The sequence below is a fragment of the Anguilla rostrata genome, chromosome 4 (genome assembly GCF_018555375.3).
Source record: "Anguilla rostrata isolate EN2019 chromosome 4, ASM1855537v3, whole genome shotgun sequence".
Classification (NCBI taxonomy): Eukaryota; Metazoa; Chordata; class Actinopteri; order Anguilliformes; family Anguillidae; genus Anguilla; species Anguilla rostrata.
The window spans coordinates 4,312,173-4,326,186 of record NC_057936.1 but is presented as its reverse complement, the minus strand read 5'-3'; the positions used below and the strand labels follow the sequence as shown (position 1 = coordinate 4,326,186).

General features: G+C 46.8%; 1 protein-coding gene across 2 annotated transcripts in view; it reads right to left on the bottom strand.

Moving 5' to 3' along the window:
- Positions 1–14,014, bottom strand: part of usp13 (ubiquitin specific peptidase 13) — a 42,477-nt gene that overhangs the window by 17,158 nt on the left and 11,305 nt on the right. For both annotated transcript variants that reach the window (XM_064330138.1, XM_064330137.1), the window contains exons 6-16: positions 13,812–13,996; positions 13,307–13,401; positions 12,056–12,246; positions 11,306–11,377; positions 10,692–10,794; positions 9,060–9,185; positions 6,079–6,232; positions 4,913–5,087; positions 4,542–4,630; positions 3,038–3,160; positions 696–722 (exon numbers count right to left, since the gene is read on the bottom strand). In XM_064330138.1, coding sequence (XP_064186208.1) covers positions 696–722; positions 3,038–3,160; positions 4,542–4,630; positions 4,913–5,087; positions 6,079–6,232; positions 9,060–9,185; positions 10,692–10,794; positions 11,306–11,377; positions 12,056–12,246; positions 13,307–13,401; positions 13,812–13,996 — 1,340 coding nt within the window. The remainder of the gene's footprint in view (positions 1–695; positions 723–3,037; positions 3,161–4,541; positions 4,631–4,912; positions 5,088–6,078; positions 6,233–9,059; positions 9,186–10,691; positions 10,795–11,305; positions 11,378–12,055; positions 12,247–13,306; positions 13,402–13,811; positions 13,997–14,014) is intronic.

Below are 14,014 nucleotides of genomic sequence, written 5' to 3'. Positions count from 1 at the left end.
AAGAGAGTCCAGACCAGTGGTCTCCAACCCTGGTCCAGGAGAGCTACAGGGTCTGCTGGTTTTTGTTTTCACCTCAAAATCAGCACCCAACTGAGACCCAAGACACCGGGCGAGTTGAGTTAACTGTGTAATCAACTGCTCTAATTGATTCATGAAGTGCAGAGTCACTATGAAAACCAGCAGACCCTGTAGCTCTCCAGGACCAGGGTTGGAGACCACTGGTCCAGACACACCGCTCCCTTTGTTCCACCTTGATTTTGTAATTTTTCACAAAAGTAATAATTACATTACAGGCATTTAGCAGACGCTCTTATCCAGAGCGACTTACACAACTTTTTTACATAGCAGTTTACATTGTATCCATTTATACAGCTGGATAGATACTGAAGCAATGCAGGTTAAGTACCTTGCTCAAGGGTACAACGGCAGTGTCCTTACCCGGGAATCGAACCTGCGACCTTTCGGTTACAAGCGCAGTTCCTTACCCACTGTGCCACACTCCGTCCACGTAAGTGTTGTAATTGACTGAAAAGTCACCTGCGACTACTCACACTTTGTATTTTCAAAAAAAACAGCAAGCTTAAAAATACAAACGGAGTAATAATAAAATGTTTTAAACTGAAATGACCAAACTACAACACTTACGCTAAATAATTACCAGGTGCATTTAAAACGGAAGTGAAATGTATACTTACAGTCCATAGAACTGTTCATTGAGCTATCTGGGGAATAAAAGAAAGAAAACATTGAACAAAATTAGGTAAAAAGGCACCCAAGTGATCTTCATTACTGAAACAAAACGTGTTAAAAAAAGAAAGTCATTTGCAAACTGTCATTTAAGAACGGAGGCATCAATGTTACACGCAACCAGCACAGCATAAATGAGAAATTTATTTCAACAAAACATTGATGAATATGTCTGTGCCGTTCCATTCTTGTCAGCACGTATCTTCTGACATTCAAATTTATTACGGACTGGTTGCAGAAATGGTCTGCAATTCAAAGTAAAATTGATTGTATATTCATATTCGGTGACAGGCTGTGTAAGAGTTGTTTCATTTGGATTCGGTTCAAATGTTTTTAAAACCACAAACGCAAACGGTTTCTGTTCTGTTGGGGAAAGCCAGTGAAAATACCCTCATTCAAATGGTGGTCAAAATAAATGCTAAATATTGTTTTGTGGATGTATTTCACTCCACCAATAATCGGTTATGCGACATGATCAAATGCATTTCATTTAAAAAGACAAATGAGTGTTACGCTTTCAAATTTCGATGTACCCCCCTCCCCCCAGCGGTACGGCATTAATGCAAATTTAATGCGATGCCGACTTCAATAAAATAACAAAAACAGACACAGTTCACTGGAAGCCAGAGCAAAAAGCAAACAGAAGCGCTCCTTTATAAAATATGCAGCGCGCCTCATTGCGAGCGTACACTTTGATCGAAATACGCGGGCGGCGGAATACAACGGGGAGCTCAACAAGGCGACGGAACAGGCAATTTGGGGGACCGCGAACGGATCAGTCCTCGAACGGGGGGAGACGATTCCGCGGCGGTGCTTCGCTCTCGGTGGGAGAGAACGAGAACGGGCCCGCGTCGGTAAGTTGTGATTTATCGGCGGCGGTACAGGCCGAAAGGACAGACCGGGCCGGGCTCTTGGATTTATGTAGGTCACGGGTTGTAAATGCGGTGTGAACCGCACTGCTTTTTTTTAGCCCCGCCCACTTCTGACCACCATAATTTATAAACGGGGTTAAGAAACTGCACGTGTGAACTCTCCCTCGTGGACATATTATAGTTCACAAACATCATAAACAACCCCCTCCCCCACCCCCACCCCCAGTTTCATTCCCCCTGAAAAAAGAAGAATAAATTTATGATACTGTTTCCCAGATAAATTATCTGGCCTATTTTTAGAGAAGATATTACCACCTATGCTAAGAACACTCTATCAAAGACAGAAATAAAGGATATGACATTTATTCATAAGAAAGCACAGTGACCATTGAAAGGCTACTCATCACCAATACAATACACTCACAGCCAAATGGCATCTACCACACACATTAAAACATGATGGACTACCCTGAATATCTGATGTTTTGGGATGTCAGAGGTTACAATATTAGCTGTGGGTCAGTCACACTGTGATAGTGCCACAGTCTGAGAGTGTCTGTGGTGTCTATGTATGTGTTTGTAGTACAGGGTCAGTGGTACAGGGTCAGTGTTAGGGTCTGTGTTTGTGTCAGTAGTACAGTGTCTGTGGTACAGGGTCAGTGTTAGTGTCTGTAGTACAAGGTCAGTGTTTGTGTTTGTGGTACAGGGTCAGTGCTACAGAATCAGTGTTAGTGTTTGTAGTACAGGGTTGCTGTTTAATGTCTGTAGTACAGGGTCAGCAGTACAGTGTCTGTAGTAGAGTCGGTAGTACAGTGTCAGTAGTACAGTCAGTAATACAGAGTCTGTATTATGGGGTCTGTAGTACAGGGTCAGTAGTACAGTGTCTGTAGCAGTGTCTGTAGCACAGAATCAGTAGTACAGTGTCTGTAGTACAGGGTCAGTAGTAAAGAGTCAGTAGTACAGTGTCTGTTGTACAGAGTCAGTAGTACAGTGTCTGTAGCAGTGTCTGTACTGCAGGATCAGTAGTACAGTGTCTGTAGTACAGGGTCAGTAGTAAAGAGCCAGTAGTACAGTGTCTGTAGTACAGAGTCAGTAGTACAGTGTCTGTAGCGCAGGGTCAGTAGCACAGTGTCTGTAGCAGGGTCTGTAGTGCAGGGTCTAGTACAGTGTCTGTAGTACAGGCTGAGTTGTACAGGGTCAGTAGTACAGTGTCTGTAGCAGTGTCTGTAGCACAGAGTCATTAGTACAGTGTCTGTAGTACAGAGTCAATAGTACAGCGTCTGTAGCAGTGTCTGTAGTACAGGGTCAGTAGCACAGTGTCTGTACTACAGTGTCTGTAGTAGAGTCAGTAATACAGTGTCTGTAGTACAGGGTCAGTGTTTGTGTCAGTAGTACAGGGAAGGCGTCGGCGCTCACACCTCTGGTGTCCTCGGGAATGACGATGGGGGGCGTGAGGTCAGGAAGCTCCTCCTCCCCGGCCTGCAGGCCCGAGGCCCGGAGCCGGGACAGGTCCAGGAAGTCCGGCACGTCAATGGACACGTCTGAGGGGACATTTCCACCGAACAGGAGATAAGAACCCAACAAAGCCTCCTGTGAAAGCACTAAACGTGCCAGCACACAAAGGGACATGTCCGCTTCCACACAGCCAGTAGCTCTAGTTTCACCAGAACAAAAAGAAATACACCAATAAATCAATAAATAAATCAATCAATAAATAAATAAATAAAGGTTGCAGCTTAAGCAAGTACATGATAAATAGACACGCCAGGTGAATAAGTCCAAACAGATTTAGTCAATAGTTGAGAAGTGTACTAGACGTTCTGTTCCAATGCAGACGTTCTTTATTTTCTGAAATATATTAAAGACTATGCAAAAAAAAAAAAAAAAAACTGAATTCATTTTAAGCCACTCATAAAGGTTCTGGTCACATTCTGTCCATCAATGTGAAATGGCACCCAGGGTTTGTCTGTGTAATTTGTTATATTTCCAAGTCAGTTTCCTCTAATCAAGGACACACTCTCATGGTTAAATTCCTGGTGAAATGAGCACAGCACAAGTACGCTTCTAAAATAGTCTGATCTCAGAAAAGCTGTTATGGGATTCTGCTTACATCATTTATATAAAACATACAATCCAGTCTGTACAATTTAATCTGAACAAACACATGAAAGGCCACACCTTTGCAGAACAGTGATTTGACTACAGGCCTCCTGTTAGAAGATTCTGCCTCTAACAAAATTTCACCTGACAATATCAAGGGGGTACTACTGTACACAGTTTTAATTTCAGCAGACGTTGCATTCACGAAACTAAGAGATCGTACACAAAAACTGCAATAACTAGGAACACGTTTCTGAAGAGAAATAGCATCAAAGAAGAGTTTGCTGGTGTGCTTTGGATTTTAAAATAACTGGTCACCTTTGATCTATACCCATACTCTCAAAAGGATGAAAAAACCTCTGCCAGCACATGGTGTAGAATACTTCAGCCTTTTCTATTTGTGTGTTTCATTTGAAAGTTGCTTTCTTCAAACACGTCCCTCCTGGACTCCTCTCCTTGCTAATCTCAGCAAACAACAATGCCCTCTGCTGGACATGTGTGCCACTGCGGCTGAATCTGGCCAATGTTTGAGGTCAGTTTCAGTGCAAGTGTTATGTAGTGAAATAATGGCCATTTTACCAGGTGTGTGCCAATTCAAATTGGCTTGTCAAGCAGATATAATTTCGCTCAAACTGAACTGCTTTCACCCCAGTTGAAATAACACCACTTTTAAAGCAGCATTTGAGCTGGTATTGAACACAATATCGGAACATACAAACACGGTCATGAAAATTGACGGTAGTTGTGAATGAGGAATTTTACAGTTCACATCTTCAACGTAAGCCACATCATTCTCTCGAACCCTCCACATCGCTCACTCACCTAATTTCTTGGGGACCCAGTCCACCCCAAATGTGAACTTCTTGATCTGTAGAACCAAGTACTCGGGGAACGAGGCAAACCGGGACGTCCTAGAAGGGAAAAAAAAGACAAAAAAAGTCACGAGATTAGGGATGGAGTTTCAAAGAAAACTGGGTGAAACAGGTGAATGACACTCAGGTATTATTCACTCAATATGGACAGCCCAACCCCTTCATTACTGACACTAATTATTTTGACTAAGTGCCATACACCTTATGAGCCCCAGCCCAAGAGACCCTATACGAAATAAGACATTATAGCGAAACATTCACTGTGTGCATTATACATTAATTCATAGCCTGGTTGTACAGTTCAGCACAGCCTCTGCTTACTTCACTCCGGCGGATTTGGCCTGCAGCGCGGAGCTCCAGAAGTCCGCCACGTTATCGGGCTCAGTGAAGGCCTGCAGGCAGGCGGTGAAGGGGATGCGCGCCCTGATGGGCTCCGGAGGGGTCTGGCCGCCCTCCTCAGCCTCCAGCCGCTTCGCCTCGTACGCCATCAGCTCCTCTGCGGGACATTACATTTTTTTTACATTACATTACAGGCATTTAGCAGACGCTCTTATCCAGAGCGACTTACACAACTTTTTACATAGCATTTTTACATTGTATCCATTTATACAGCTGGATATATACTGAAGCAGTGGAGGTTAAGTACCTTGCTCAAGGGTACAACGGCAGTGTCCTTACCCGGGAATCGAACCTGCGACCTTTCGGTTACAAGCCCAGTTCCTTACCCACTGTGCTACACTCCGTCCAACAGGAGAGCGGCGAGCTTAGCATCATATGCTAACAGCTGTGGAGAGCTCCACATGTAGCATCACACGCTAACAGCTCCGGAGAGCTCCACACTTAGCATCATACGCTAACAGCTGCGGAGAGCCCCACACTTAGCATCATACGCTAACAGCTGTGGAGAGCTCCACACTTAGCATCATACGCTAACAGCTGTGGAGAGCTCCACACTTAGCATCATACGCTAACAGCTGTGGAGAGCTCCACACTTAGCATCATACGCTAACAGCTCCTCTACAGGACAACAGGAGAGCTACACACTTAGAATCATATGCTAACAGCTCCTCTACAGGACAACAGGAGAGCTACACACTTAGAATCATACGCTAACAGCTGTGGAGAGCTCCACACTTAGCATCATACGCTAACAGCTGTGGAGAGCTCCACACTTAGCATCATACGCTAACAGCTCCTCTACAGGACAACAGGAGAGCTACACACTTAGAATCATATGCTAACAGCTCCTCTACAGGACAACAGGAGAGCTACACACTTAGATTCATATGCTAACAGCTCTTCTACAGGACAACAGGAGAGCTCCACACTTAGCAACTTCTAGAACTTTTTACATCTTATCGATGCGTACAGCTGGATATATACTGAAGCGATCAGGTTAAGTACCAAGCTCAAGGGATCGTACCCACAGCCTCTGGGTGATTAGCCCCGTTCCCTACCCGCCCCGCTGCACTGCGGGCAGTGCTTACCTCGGTTGGTGGCGGCCTCGACGGGCACGGGCAGCTGCATGAGGTAGTCCACCCGCTGCGTGTAGCGCACCTTGCGCGACTGACAGCACTGCACCCGCTCCTCCACCAGGAAGCGGAACACGTCGCTGGGGTTCTCCGACCCCACGCTGTTCCTCTGGAAACACACACACACAGCGTAGCGTTAAGCCAGGATTATACACGCACGCACGCACACACACAGTCATACACACACACATGCACACACACACACACGCCGTAGCGTTAAGCCAGGATTATACACGCGCGCACGCACACACACAGTCATACACACACACATGCACACTCACACACACACACGTAGATTTAAACCAGAATTATAGACACACGCATGCACACACACAGTCATACACACACACGCACAGACACACACACAGTCAGACACACACACACACACACACACGTATACACACACACACACACACACACACACAGTCTCTCACTCTCTCTTTCACACACACACACACACACACACACACACACACAGTCTCTCACACATACACACATAGTTTCTCACACATGCACAAACACACACACACACACAGTCTCTCTCTCACACATACACACACACACACACACACACACACACAGTCTCTCACTCTCTCTTTCACACACACAGTCTCTCACACACACACACACAGTCTCTCTCTCACACATACACACACACACACACAAACTCAGATCAAATGATCAGTCAATTTATGCTAGAACAGGTCATTAAATCATCAGACTCATGGAAATGCACCTAGACTCGAGCAGTGGCAAGGATAAGCCCGCCACACACAGACTACACACAAGCCTTACAGAACCTGGCACTGAAACGGCCACAGCCCCAAACACACACACCTTAGCCGCAGCGTGCTCCATTCAGAAATCCCACCCAAAAGCCTATTAAACCCAACCGTTTAAAATACCTGGGGCCAAAGTGCGTAAATTACGCGAGAATACGAGCGCGGATTATTGGCAGTTAGCGGGGGTCGCTGCGGATAAAACTTAACGAGTTTATTTCAGGACGTAGTAAAGGGGGGGGGGGGCGCCGCTATAATTAAAATATCCTGCTCGTTAAGAACATCCCCCTCAGCCGTTCCTCTATTCTGAGACGCTACATAAACATCCCCCCCCCCCCATGGCACCAGCCACGCATTCCCTTCAGCGACACTGGCCCCTGAATAAACCGGATGGACGAAATCGGTAACTGTACACAGGAATCTTTCATGGATTCCGACTCCCAGCCCCTCCCACAGAGGAGTGGAGCCGGTCTGCATATAGACAAGGACGGCGATTTTCCCTCATTGATCAGCGAATACTGATTTTTCCTCACCCTGAAATGTCTCCGGAGGCCGGTAGTATTTGGCTTTACTGGTGACATTTCTCATCTGGCAGAGAGACCTCTGAGGAGTGGTGTGTATGACGCTCCCCAAACTGTCTGCTTCTGATCGTCACATATACTGTATGGTCCGAGAATCAGCATTTTCCCAATTTTCTGAACTTTTTTTTTGGGGGTGGGGGTTCAGTGAAGGTTAGCCGGAGCCGGGGTATGTGTATTTCGCACTTCCTGTAAATTTACTTCTTAATGTAATTGATATAAATTGTTTATTAAAATTTTTATTTTATATGCTAGTTAACCTGAAGCCCCCCCCCTAGGAAAAATAAAGCCTGTTCTGCTCTGTTTCGTTGTTCTGTTCTGTTTTGTTCTGTTCTAACACTGTAAGCAGTTAAGGGTTCTACTATCTAGGCTGACTGGAATTAGAACAAATAAACAGTATTACTATCTATCAACATTGCGGTGGAGTCAGCCGTGGATTACTTATAAAACGCAGAAGGGTCCGTAAACAGAGCGAAAATATCAGCTGGACTAATCCTAAGGATGTACCGTGTTTGTTCTTCGCTTGTGTGATTATTTTTCCGGACATGCCAGCAGAGACAGGCGGGAGCACCTTCAATATGGGCGGGACGAACGGGAGGCTTTATCTGCCGCGGGGTACTTGATCGGGCCGCTCTAAATTTAACCCCGTTACACAGTCGAGTGCGTGCGCCTGGCAGCTCGGAGCGCTTCATGGAAAAACTTTCCTCCCGAAAAACCTCAGGAACGCGGACCCAGAGTTCACAGCACGACCACACAAACAACCCGTCTCCAACCGCCTTTTTAAAAAAAATCCTATCGTTATAATCTTCCGCCACCACCTTTAACCTCATGTGTGCTTTTTTGTAACAGAGCACCTGAATCTCGGTTTCCTTGCCGTGTAACACCGCCTCAATCGTCTGACACCCTGTCATTTCAGAGAGGGTTTGGTGTCATACACACAGAATCACAAAATGGCTGAATCCAATCTTTGACACTGTGATACTTGTTATATACCGATTTGTCAAAACACAGACAGACACACACACACACACACACACACACACACACACAGGCACTCAGAGACATGCATACGCACACACAGTTTGGAGGAAAGTGTCTCTGCTCCCACAGTGAAAAGCATGTGTTTTCAAAACACACAAACAGGAGTAATTACGGTTATCATGTGATTGAAAGCGTGCGTGAACAGCGTGTGTGTACAGTCTGTGTGTGAATAGCGTGTGTGTACAGTGTGTGTGTAAACAGTGTGTGTGTGAATAGCGTGTGTGTACAGTGTGTGTGTGTACAGTGTGTGCACAGTGTATGTGTGTGAACAGTGTTCTTGTGAACAGCGTGTGTGTGTGAACAGTGTGTGTGTACAGTGTATGTGTGTGAACAGTGTTCTTGTGAACAGCGTGTGTGTGAACAGCATGTGCGTGAACAGTGTGTGTGTGTGTGTGTGTGTGTGTGAACAGCCTAAGGTTACTATAGAGACCTGGCAGAAGCTGCAGCCCTCCACGGCCACAGTAGCCCCCCCCCCCCCGCCCCCCTGCCCCCCCACCCCTCCCACCCCTGTCTCATTAGCACCAGAGAGCGCACACACCTCCACCAGGTTCAGCATGTGCAGGAAGAACTCGTGCGCGTCCTGCTGCCGGCTGGAGGAGAACTCGGGGTGCCCCCTGCTGACCAGGGCCTTGAACATCCGCGGAGAGATTCCCTTCGGCTGGTGCTGCAGAGGGAAAGCGGAACGTCAGGAACGTCAGGAACGTCAGGAACGTCAGCACAGAGAATCCTGCACACAGGCATGGGTCATGTGAAATACTGAAATACTGTCTGTGAAATGCTTTATATCAAACAATTTCTGTGAAAAAAAAAATTTCTGAGATAAAAAAAAAAATTGCACAAATATGGCTGAAATTAAAGACAAAAGTTTGCAATTTGACTTTAGCCTCTGACAGGACATAACCGGTAAAGAATACATATGATTACAACCCAAGTGGACCTGCAAGTGGAGCACCACTTGGGTAACACGGTGGGTAAGAATAGCCCGTTCCTGATGCACCACAGTTGTTTTGAACATTACTGGCCATTTGTCCTCTGACGCACACAGACGGTCAGCTGTCCCTGTGTGTTCACACCTCATGTGGGCCTGACTGAGGTGCAGGGCACCTAGACCAACCACCTCTCCACGGACTTCAGCCAATCCTGAAGTCCGTGGAGAACTCAAAGAGGTCAAAGGGTAAATGTGTCAACAATCCCAGAAACCTGTCATCCACTGAACGCTGGTAGTTTACCCCCCCAAAGGAAGATAAATCAAGCACGATCCATCTTAAACTACACATCCGTCTTCCGTTAAATAATGCAACTGCTAAGCCTTCAGTTTGCCAAAAATAAACTCATAACCTAGAGGTTGTACAAATCTTTTAATTTTTAAACAAAAAAAAAATGTTTTCTAAAATAATTAATTTTCCTCCATAATAAATTTTTCTCCACAATGTCCAGTCCTGGTCACACTGCAACACTCATCACAACCTCCATTGTCAAATTGGGAGAGAGCAGACCAGCAAGTTCTGTCCGCCGCCACTATTTATCTCAAAGTGTGACCCGCGAACACCCAATCAACCAGCAGGGGGCGCTGGTGTTCCATGAGACCCTGTCATCCCTGAGCAATGTAATTGTGGGTCTCCCCGCAATGGCTGCCGAAAGCAGTCGGCCCTGGCGTGGACCAGATCCGGTACCAAACCCGCGGGGGCCCATCTGTACATTAGAACAGCACCTTAACAGGATGAGCCACCCAGCAGCACCAAATATAAATTAAGTGGCAAGTGGCAGTTTGAGGTCTGTTTCCATGGTAAAACCCGGTTAGTGGCAGTTTGAGGTCTGTTTCCATGGTAAAAACCCGGTTAGTGGCAGTTTGAGGTCGGTTTCCATGGTAAAAACCCGGTTAGTGGCAGTTTGAGGTCTGTTTCCAAGGTAAAACCCGGTTAGTGGCAGTTTGAGGTCTGTTTCCATGGTAAAAACCCGGTTAGTGGCAGTTTGAGGTCTGTTTCCATGGTAAAAACCCGGTTAGTGGCAGTTTGAGGTCTGTTTCCATGGTAAAAACCCGGTTAGTGGCAGTTTGAGGTCAGTTTCCATGGTAAAACCCGGTTAGTGGCAGTTTGAGGTCTGTTTCCATGGTAAAACCCGGTTAGTGGCAGTTTGAGGTCTGTTTCCATGGTTATGGAGCCGGACGTACCCAGGCCACCTTCCGCTCTTCCGTCATCACCTGTTCGATGAGCTCGGATTTTCCCGGGGGTTTGGAGTGCTGGCCCGACAGGAGCCCCTGACCCAGTTTCGCCCTGGTGGGGGGAAGAGGGGGGGGGGTGGGGGGGGGGGGGGGGGGGGGGGGAGACATAAACATCATAAAACGCGGGCTTGTGAAAGATTTACATTACGCACAATAATAACTACGCTCTCCTGGCCTACTGTATGAAAGCAAGCTGGTCCAACGTTGCACATCTGATCCCAGCAAGAGGACTAGGTTTACAACTCCAGCCCTCCCCTGACACCTTACCACACCCCCCCCCCACCCCAATATCCGCCCCCCCAAACTTCAAACACCGGGAATCCCCCTGGAGGGCCGCAGTGTCTGCAGGTTTTCAGTTTCCCTTCAATCAGCAGTTAATTTAGGCCTTAGAAACAAGGTGCGTCAAACTCCTTCTGCCAAGCAACGACTAGGATTAAGCTAAGCGCACAAAAATCCAGCCACATAACGTCCTGCGACATTTAAAAGCCGGAGGTCACGGCTGGCTTTCTGAGCTGTAGCTCTTGGGAGCTAATGCTAAGAGAGAGGTCTGCCTTAACACTCACATCTGCGTGGCAAAGTCCTGCGTTGGGTCGAGAGGCGAGTAGTCAAATATCCTCTGAAGATTCCCCACATACCTACGGAACCACAATAAAAGTCCAACATTCAGACAACAGGAAGCGAAATACAAAGCTCAAGAATACATTAATAAAATACAGGAAAGAAAAATATAAAAACAATAATGCACAATTTCAATGGTGAAGGGTAATAAGAGAACATTTTGGGGGCGACAGCTCAGGAGGTAAGAGCGGTTGCCGGTTGTCGGAGGGTTGCCGGTTCGATTCCCCGTCCTGGGCGTGTTGAAGTGTTCCTGAGCAAGACACCTAACCCCTAATTGCTCCCAATGAGTTGATTGGTACCTTGCATGGCAGCCTTTCACCATTGGTGTGTGAGTGTGTGTGTAAATGGGTGAATGAGAGGCATCAATTTTAAAGCGCTTTGGATAAAAGCGCTATATAAATGCAGTCCATTTACCATTTTGATGTTACTGCCACTGCTGTCCCAATGCCACATGAATAATAATGCACTATTTAATTGAATATGGAGAAGGGTAGGGTGATGGTCACCGTGACCCTGACCTGGACTAAGCGGTTAGAGAATGGATGGATGGATGTATGGATGGGTGAAGAGTAGAGAACAGTAGAGAACATTTTCATGTTACTGCCACTGTTGCCCCGATGCCTCATGGGAAATGTAGTTTTTATTTATTTTATTTTTTTTAATTTAACAGCACCATGCCCATCCTCGGTACTCACGCCCTCTGGAACTCTGGGATGCTGAAGAGGACCTGCATGGTGGTGCTCAGGTAGCAGCTGTTGCCCAGGCTCCGGATGCCGGTGTAGCCCGACCCGAACACGGTCTTCAGCTTGAGGCCCGACTCCTGGATCACCTCCCACTCGCTGACCCGCGGCCGGACCTCGTTGTCCGTGTGTCCGTTCTCGATCGGCTTCGGAGAGAAAAGAAGTTTTAAACACTCGCAAAAAAAAAAAAAGGACGTCTTAACAAGCGTTTTAGTCTTGTAATGAGATTTATAATCTTTTTTTTTCTCTCGAGTACAAAGTATTGCCTTGTTTTAAGTTACTATTTGCTTGACACGTTATATTGTCTTACCCTACTGGCAAATCTTGAAATGAGTTCATCACCTCATCTGTAATATTTATTTTACTTATTTAGTGAAAAGGTAATAGACATAAGATTTTAAGTAAAAACATAAGAATAAAACACACGTTGAGATTGTCTTATGTTTCGTTTTTTGCAGTGAAGTGGGCGGCAGTCTCCCAAGTCTCAATAGATCAGCAAAACGAATGTGATTAATCACAGGTGATACTGGGGGCTGCTCGGTGGCTCCTCTGCCTGTTCATGCATGTGGATTTGCCCCCCCCCCGCGTTCTGCTCAGCTAATCTGGGCCACAGCAGTGCCAACTGTGGCAGCTGCCTGACCAGCAGGCTCGTAATTCACCCACCGCAGCGTCGCCTGAGACGGAAGGAGTTGCAGTCAGCAGAACGGCAGCGCCTCGGTGGCGCAGCAGCGCCCCCGCCTGGCCGACAGGGCAACTACGGTCTGCCTGAGGTGACCTCTGCCGACTCAGCGTCTGCGTGAGCTGAGCCTCATGCATTTCAGAGGACTGTGTGTGTGAGTGTGTGTGTGTGTGTGTGTGTCTTTGCTACGGCCTGACTGCCAGAAGCTGGAGCGATGAACACAGACACGCACACTGGGAATTCCAGACTGGGAGAAAAGAGGAGTGACATAAAATCTTTAAAAGTAAAAAAAAAGTAAAAACACAGAACACTGAACAGCAGTGAGGTTTTGCTATCTGACATCAAGGCAGTGGTTCCTAAGGTGGGGGGTGTAAAGAGACAAAGGGGGTGGGGTCACAGTGAGGGTTGAAGGAAAACACAAAGTCCAAACATAAAATAGCATCCAAGCAGAACTAAACTTGTCCGGGGGCTTTAAAAATTCAATATTAAACATGCTTGAACCTGGTAGACTACACAGGTAGGCATACCTTCTGCATCTGCAGCATATTTATCCCAAAGTGAGCCAGGTGATCCGCTAAATGTGGGTCCAGTACAGCCTGCTCTTCCTCAAACGAATAAACGTCTGCAAAAAAACAAGGAGGTCACTGTGATCATTCAGGCTCTCAGCTTATATTTATCTACTTACTGTTTGTGTGCGCAGCAGAACATATTAATGAAGCATTCAAGATTACAGAAGCTGTGCCCCAGCTGGGATTCAAACCTACAACCTCAGAGTTAAGGAATAAGCCCAGTTACTTAGTTATAAGCCCCTAACCATGATGCTGCTACTGCACTGCTTCCCCCAAACACCAGTCATGACTACTATTTTTTTTAAATGACCCAAGAATGCACTTCCTGTTGGGGGAAATGTTAAAAAGCTACATGCTAAAGCGAAAAGCTTTGATGGTATCATGGCAGCAAATAACAAATCTCTTATAACAAGCCCCGAGGGGGTTGGGGGGGGCAGGTACATCGTCCACGGGCAGTACTGACCGGCTCCATCCGGTGTGATGGTGCCCAGTCTGACCGCCAGGGGGAAGTTGGTCTCCCGGTAATGCTGAAGGGCGTGTCCGTTGCCGCCACTGCCGTCGAAAAACCACTTCCCACAAAGCACCGCTCCGTCCGACAGGTTGAGCCACAGGTTCTCCCGCATCTCGCACTTGGAGCACTTCCACCCGCTGGGGAGCGACGGCAGA